The sequence below is a fragment of the Anomaloglossus baeobatrachus genome, chromosome 3 (genome assembly GCF_048569485.1).
Source record: "Anomaloglossus baeobatrachus isolate aAnoBae1 chromosome 3, aAnoBae1.hap1, whole genome shotgun sequence".
Classification (NCBI taxonomy): Eukaryota; Metazoa; Chordata; class Amphibia; order Anura; family Aromobatidae; genus Anomaloglossus; species Anomaloglossus baeobatrachus.
Genome location: NC_134355.1, coordinates 698,013,801 through 698,021,832, shown reverse-complemented (window position 1 = coordinate 698,021,832; position 8,032 = coordinate 698,013,801). Strand labels below are relative to the sequence as shown.

The window sequence follows — 8,032 nt, the reverse complement described above, 5'->3', positions numbered from 1 at the left end:
CCAGTTTCTGATGATTTTTGTACTGCCGTCCATCGTCACTTCCTTTTCTGAGGTTTGGCTCGGACTTCTTGACTTTGGCATTAGGTGGGATGTGAGAAGATCACAATTGTTTGCAGAAAGCGTTAGTAAAAATCACCGGACGGAATCAATCAGATCTGCACTTTTGTCACCACAGGTAGAGGAATGGCGAGTGCGTAGCATCCATGGCAGATCTTCCTCTCTCCACTGCCGGTCACCAGGACTCCATATTGTGGCCATGAAGGTGTCCGGAGACCAGAGCCGATGATCAGACTCCTGCTCCTCCTCCTGCTCTTACCTCTCACCATGGAGCAAGTCTATGGCTGCAGACTGAGGGGATGGGAGATGGACGCCTTCACTCATCCCGGAGATGTCCTCATCGGGGGACTCTTCTTGGTCTACTCTGGATATGACTTCTCACGGCCGAGCTTCCATGATTGGCCACAACCGGTCTCCTGTAAAGGGTAAGAGATTATATAGATCTACAGACTGGATCATGTCAGTGACCTCTAATCCTGGTCTTCCTCCTGTAAAAAGTGATATATGAATTAGGTCGGAGCAATTATCTTGACTGTATGGGGTGTAAGTGTTAGGTTACCTCAGACTCAGGCAGAGAAATATTCTGTGTAGAAATCAATAGTGTCATGGAAGCCCCTTTCCTGGGAGAGCTAATTTGGGGTGAGATGCATGGGATCTCCAGATCTGCCAGTGTTGGTCCAATTAATGGTGATACATCGGAGACAAGAGCATACAGCCGGTGTCTGTCAGTGTCCGAGGCTTGTCTGGACTCAGATGCCGTCACAAGTATTTATCACCCCCACAGAAGGATGGAGGACACGTTAGTACTTATGTAAAGACATGGAAGTTTGGAAACAAAGACCATAATGCATTTATTACTTCAAACAAAACAAGAGCTACAGTAGATACCATATTTTTCAGTTCATAAGACGCACTGGATTATAAGACGCACCCTAAATTTAGAGAAAAGAAAGGTTGAAAAAAAGGGGGTCTGTCTTACAATCTGGTGGTATCTTACCGAGAGTGGGCAGCAGCAGTGGTAGAGCGGGGTCAGAGGAGGCAGGGGCGGTGTTGGAATAGTGCGATGCTGTGGGCGATGTGCTGCGGCTGTGGGCGATGTGCTGGAGCTGCGGGCGATGTGCTGGAGCTGCGCTGTCCTGTGGCTGCGGGCGATGTGCTGGATCTGCGGGCATTGTGCTGGAGCTGCAGGTGATGTGCTTGAGCTGCGGGCGATGTGCTGGAGCTGTGCTGTGCTGTGGCTGCGGGCGATGTGCTGGAGCTACGGGCATTGTGCTGGAGCTGCAGGCAATGTGCTGGAGCTGCACTGTGCTAGGGCTGCGGGCATGGTGCTGGAGCTGCGGGCATTGTGCTGGAGCTACGGGCATTGTGCTGGAGCTGCAGGCAATGTGCTGGAGCTGCACTGTGCTAGGGCTGCGGGCATTGTGCTGGAGCTGCGGGCGATGTGCTGGAGCTGCATTGTGCTGGAGCTGTGGGCGATGTGCTGGAGCTGCACTGTGCTGGAGCTGCACTGTGCTAGGGCTGCGGGCATTGTGCTGGAGCTGCGGGCATTGTGCTGGAGCTGCGGGCATTGTGCTGGAGTTGCGGGCGATGTGCTGGAGCTGCGGGCATTGTGCTGGAGCTGCGGGCGATGTGCTGGAGCTGCGGACATTGTGCTGGAGCTGCGGGCGATTCGCTGGAGCTGCACTGTGCTGGGGCTGTGGGCGATGTGCTTGAACTGGGCTGTGCTGGGGCTGCGGGTGATGTGCTGGAGCTGCGGGCATTGTGCTGGAGCTGCGGGCGATGTGCTGGAGCTGCTCTGTGCTGGGGCTGTGGGCGATGTGCTGGAGCTGCTCTGTGCTGGGGCTGTGGGCGATGTGCTGGAGCTGTGGGCGATGTGCTGGAGCTGCTCTGTGCTGGGGCTGCGGGTGATGTGCTGGGGCTGCGGGTGATGTGCTGGTGCTGTGGGTGATGTGCTGGAGCTGTGGGCGATGTGCTGGAGCTGTGGGCGATGTGCTGGAGCTGCTCTGTGCTGGGGCTGCGGGTGATGTGCTGGTGCTGTGGGTGATGTGCTGGAGCTGCACTGTGCTGGGGCTGTGGGTGATGTGCTGGAGCTGTGGGCGATGTGCTGGAGCTGTGGGCGATGTGCTGGAGCTGCTCTGTGCTGGGGCTGTGGGTGATGTGCTGGAGCTGCGGGCGATGTGCTGGAGCTACAGGCAATGTGCTGGAGCTGCACTGTGCTGGAGCTGTGGGCGATGTGCTGGAGCTGCGGACATTGTGCTGGAGCTACAGGCAATGTGCTGGAGCTGCACTGTGCTGGAGCTGTGGGCGATGTGCTGGAGCTGCACTGTGCTGGAGCTGTGGGCGATGTGCTGGAGCTGCACTGTGCTGGAGCTGTGGGCGATGTGCTGGAGCTGCGGACATTGTGCTGGAGCTGCGGGCGATGTGCTGGAGCTACAGGCAATGTGCTGGAGCTGCACTGTGCTGGAGCTGTGGGCGATGTGCTGGAGCTGCGGACATTGTGCTGGAGCTGCGGGCGATGTGCTGGAGCTACAGGCAATGTGCTGGAGCTACAGGCAATGTGCTGGAGCTGTGGGCGATGTGCTGGAGCTGTGGGCGATGTGCTGGAGCTGCGGACATTGTGCTGGAGCTGCGGGCGATGTGCTGGAGCTACAGGCAATGTGCTGGAGCTACAGGCAATGTGCTGGAGCTGCACTGTGCTGGAGCTGTGGGCGATGTGCTGGAGCTGCACTGTGCTGGAGCTGTGGGCGATGTGCTGGAGCTGCGGACATTGTGCTGGAGCTGCGGGCGATGTGCTGGAGCTACAGGCAATGTGCTGGAGCTGCACTGTGCTGGAGCTGTGGGCGATGTGCTGGAGCTGCACTGTGCTGGAGCTGTGGGCGATGTGCTGGAGCTGTGGGCGATGTGCTGGAGCTGCACTGTGCTGGGGCTGTGGGTGATGTGCTGGAGCTGTGGGCGATGTGCTGGAGCTGTGGGCGATGTGCTGGAGCTGCTCTGTGCTGGGACTGCGGGAGATGTGCTGGAGCTGCTCTGTGCTGGGACTGCGGGTGATGTGCTGGAGCTGCTCTGTGCTGGAGCTGTGGGCGATGTGCTGTAGCTGCGATGTGTTGGGGCTGCGGGCTATGTGCTTGAGCTGCAGGTTATGTGCTCGAGCCACAGGTGATGTGGGGAGCTGCGGTCATTGTGCTGGAACTGCGGGCATTGTGCCGACACTGCAACCAATGTGCTGGAGCTGCGCTGTGCTGGGGATGCAGGCGATGTGCTGGAGCTGCAGGTTATGTGCTTGAGCTACAGGCGATGAACTGGAGCTATGGGCGATGTGCTGGAGCTGCAGGTTATGTGCTTGGGCTAGAGGCAATGTGCTGGAGCTGCGCTGTGCTGGAGCTGTGGGCGATGTGCTGGAGCTGCACTGTGCTGGAGCTGTGGGCGATGTGCTGGAGCTGCACTGTGCTGGAGCTGTGGGCGATGTGCTGGAGCTGCACTGTGCTGGAGCTGTGGGCGATGTGCTGGAGCTGCGGGCGATGTGCTGGAGCTGTGGGCGATGTGCTGGAGCTGCACTGTGCTGGAGCTGTGGGCGATGTGCTGGAGCTGCACTGTGCTGGAGCTGTGGGCGATGTGCTGGAGCTGCGGGCGATGTGCTGGAGCTGTGGGCGATGTGCTGGAGCTGCACTGTGCTGGAGCTGTGGGCGATGTGCTGGAGCTGCACTGTGCTGGAGCTGTGGGCGATGTGCTGGAGCTGCGGGCGATGTGCTGGAGCTATGGGCGATGTGCTGGAGCTGCGGACATTGTGCTGGAGCTACAGGCAATGTGCTGGAGCTGCACTGTGCTGGAGCTGTGGGCGATGTGCTGGAGCTGCACTGTGCTGGAGCTGTGGGCGATGTGCTGGAGCTGCGGGCGATGTGCTGGAGCTGCGGACATTGTGCTGGAGCTGCGGGCGATGTGCTGGAGCTGCGGGCGATGTGCTGGAGCTGCGGACATTGTGCTGGAGCTGCGGGCGATGTGCTGGAGCTACAGGCAATGTGCTGGAGCTGCACTGTGCTGGAGCTGTGGGCGATGTGCTGGAGCTGCACTGTGCTGGAGCTGTGGGCGATGTGCTGGAGCTGCGGACATTGTGCTGGAGCTGCGGGCGATGTGCTGGAGCTACAGGCAATGTGCTGGAGCTGCACTGTGCTGGAGCTGTGGGCGATGTGCTGGAGCTGCACTGTGCTGGAGCTGTGGGCGATGTGCTGGAGCTGTGGGCGATGTGCTGGAGCTGCACTGTGCTGGGGCTGTGGGTGATGTGCTGGAGCTGTGGGCGATGTGCTGGAGCTGTGGGCGATGTGCTGGAGCTGCTCTGTGCTGGGACTGCGGGAGATGTGCTGGAGCTGCTCTGTGCTGGGACTGCGGGTGATGTGCTGGAGCTGCTCTGTGCTGGAGCTGTGGGCGATGTGCTGTAGCTGCGATGTGTTGGGGCTGCGGGCTATGTGCTTGAGCTGCAGGTTATGTGCTCGAGCCACAGGTGATGTGGGGAGCTGCGGTCATTGTGCTGGAACTGCGGGCATTGTGCCGACACTGCAACCAATGTGCTGGAGCTGCGCTGTGCTGGGGATGCAGGCGATGTGCTGGAGCTGCAGGTTATGTGCTTGAGCTACAGGCGATGAACTGGAGCTATGGGCGATGTGCTGGAGCTGCAGGTTATGTGCTTGGGCTAGAGGCAATGTGCTGGAGCTGCGCTGTGCTGGAGCTGTGGGCGATGTGCTGGAGCTGCACTGTGCTGGAGCTGTGGGCGATGTGCTGGAGCTGCACTGTGCTGGAGCTGTGGGCGATGTGCTGGAGCTGCACTGTGCTGGAGCTGTGGGCGATGTGCTGGAGCTGCGGGCGATGTGCTGGAGCTGTGGGCGATGTGCTGGAGCTGCACTGTGCTGGAGCTGTGGGCGATGTGCTGGAGCTGCACTGTGCTGGAGCTGTGGGCGATGTGCTGGAGCTGCGGGCGATGTGCTGGAGCTGTGGGCGATGTGCTGGAGCTGCACTGTGCTGGAGCTGTGGGCGATGTGCTGGAGCTGCACTGTGCTGGAGCTGTGGGCGATGTGCTGGAGCTGCGGGCGATGTGCTGGAGCTATGGGCGATGTGCTGGAGCTGCGGACATTGTGCTGGAGCTACAGGCAATGTGCTGGAGCTGCACTGTGCTGGAGCTGTGGGCGATGTGCTGGAGCTGCACTGTGCTGGAGCTGTGGGCGATGTGCTGGAGCTGCGGGCGATGTGCTGGAGCTGCGGACATTGTGCTGGAGCTGCGGGCGATGTGCTGGAGCTGCGGGCGATGTGCTGGAGCTGCGGACATTGTGCTGGAGCTGCGGGCGATGTGCTGGAGCTACAGGCAATGTGCTGGAGCTGCACTGTGCTGGAGCTGTGGGCGATGTGCTGGAGCTGCGGACATTGTGCTGGAGCTGCGGGCGATGTGCTGGAGCTACAGGCAATGTGCTGGAGCTGCACTGTGCTGGAGCTGCGGGCATTGTGCTGGAGCTGCGGACATTGTGCTGGAGCTGCGGGCGATGTGCTGGAGCTACAGGCAATGTGCTGGAGCTGCACTGTGCTGGAGCTGTGGGCGATGTGCTGGAGCTGCGGACATTGTGCTGGAGCTGCGGGCGATGTGCTGGAGCTACAGGCAATGTGCTGGAGCTGCACTGTGCTGGAGCTGTGGGCGATGTGCTGGAGCTGCACTGTGCTGGAGCTGCGGGCGATGTGCTGGAGCTGCTCTGTGCTGGGGCTGTGGGTGATGTGCTGGAGCTGCGGGCATTGTACTGGAGCTGTGGGCGATGTGCTGGAGCTGTGGGCGATGTGCTGGAGCTGCACTGTGCTGGGGCTGTGGGTGATGTGCTGGAGCTGTGGGCGATGTGCTGGAGCTGCGATGTGTTGGGGCTGCGGGCTATGTGCTTGAGCTGCAGGTTATGTGCTCGAGCCACAGGTGATGTGGGGAGCTGCGGTCATTGTGCTGGAACTGCGGGCATTGTGCCGACACTGCAACCAATGTGCTGGAGCTGCGCTGTGCTGGGGATGCAGGCGATGTGCTGGAGCTGCAGGTTATGTGCTTGAGCTACAGGCGATGAACTGGAGCTATGGGCGATGTGCTGGAGCTGCAGGTTATGTGCTTGGGCTAGAGGCAATGTGCTGGAGCTGCGCTGTGGCTGCAGGCCGAGGGCGCTGTTCTGTGCTGTGGACCCAACCTGAAAATGTCAGCGGTTTGGACTTCAAATAATGGCGTCCGGAGTTGGCGCGTGTGCAGATGAAGCTCTAGGCTCAAGATCTCATCTGCACACACGCCGCGTTTGACGCTGCGCTCCTCAGTCAGGGAAGGTTTATGCAAGTGGTGTATAATGTGAACATTCGCACAGGAGCTCTTCACAAAGAGCCCTTTTCTGCTGTTTCTTGGAAGGTCTTCCTACTCCCATTGTACTGGGTCTTCCCTGGCTGGTGATGCATAATCCTGTGGCTGACTGGCAGTCCAGCGAGAAATAGTTAGGTGGAGTGATTTCTGCAAGCATAGTTGCCTAATTACAATTAACTCTACCATCTCCACTAAAACCGCACTCTCTCTTCTGTCCAGTTTTCTGGATGTATTCTTGGAGAAGGGGTGCCATGAACCGCCTCCCCGTAACGCACATTATTATTCCATTAACTTGCTCCCTGGTGCAAAATTACCCATGACGAGGTAATACAACCTTTCAGGTCCTGAAATGAGGAAACAGAAGAGAAACCCTGAAGATAAGAGGAAGATGTAGACCCTTGGAGACAGACTACCACTGACCCCTGGCTCCCCTGATATCTCTAGATACATTCCACATATATGCGCCGATCAGGATACTTAGGCCCGAGCTGGTCTTGAAATAAGCCCTAGGTAGTGAATGGGTGGGATGAGCACTAGAACTCCTCTAAGTCCTAGAGAACACACAAGGGAGAGCTGCAAGGGAATGAAAAACGGACACTTCCACGATGACTTTGGAAGAAACACAGCAACACACGAGTTTCCACAGGAGATTTCAAGCTGACTGCTTGAATCTGGACAGCTTAGAAGTAACTATCAATGGCAACAAACCAAGGGGGATGCATAAATATAAAGACACATGGGGAGGAGAATAGGACCTGCAGCTGAACTGCAAAGATATCTGCAGGGTCCAAAAGAGAGAGAGTTACCCTTAAAGTGAACCTGTCAGGTACAGTATGCCCCCAGGACCACGAGCAGTTCCGGGTGCACATTGCTAATCCAGGCCTAACTGTCCCTGTATTTTGTAGAATACATAAAGAGATCTATAAAAAATATTTCTAAAGATCCTTTGTGATATGCTAATGAGTGCAAGGACTAGTCGCAAGAGCGTTAGTTCCTGCCCTCATTCCGCCCTCTTATACATGTTGGCATGCCCACAGAGGCTCACAGGGGCGCACTATCATGCTAATCAGTGCCCATTGCCCAGCGTCATCATCGGCAGTGACGCATGTACCTGTGTCCATTGTCACTGCTTCAGAACGTCGGGCTTAGGGTATGTGCGCATGATCAGAATGCCTCGCGCATTAGGAAGCCGGGTGTACGCGTTCTGGCTTCAGAGAGGTCTAGTGCGCATGAGCGGAAGTGGCCGGGCATTCTGATCATGTGCACTGACCCTAAACCCGGCGTTCTGAGGCAGTGACAACGGGACACAGGTATGCGCGTCACCGCTGATGATGCTGGGCAATGGGCATTGAATATATGTCCCTGTGGCCATGCTACCATGCTAAGAGGGCGGAATGAGCACAGGAACTAACGCCCTGATGACTGATCCATGCGCTCATTAGAATATCATAAAGGATCTTTAGAGATACTTTTTCTAAAGATCCCTTTATCTATGCTAGTGTATATAGGGACGGTGAGGCAGGCTTTAGAAATATGCACCAAGAACTGCTCGCGGTTCTCACTGCAGATTGCATCTGACAGGTTCCCTTTAACAGGTAGAAAACATAGAACTCCATT

The 8,032-nt window shown here is 57.6% G+C and overlaps 1 protein-coding gene across 1 annotated transcript in view; it reads left to right on the top strand.

The window, feature by feature from the left end:
• The first annotated feature begins 297 nt into the window (after nucleotides 1-297).
• LOC142297463 (extracellular calcium-sensing receptor-like) overlaps nucleotides 298-8,032 on the top strand; it is a 29,408-nt gene continuing 21,673 nt past the window's right edge. The window contains exon 1 of the mRNA XM_075341688.1: nucleotides 298-482. Within this exon, the coding sequence (XP_075197803.1) occupies nucleotides 325-482 (158 nt within the window). The 5' untranslated portion in view covers nucleotides 298-324. The remainder of the gene's footprint in view (nucleotides 483-8,032) is intronic.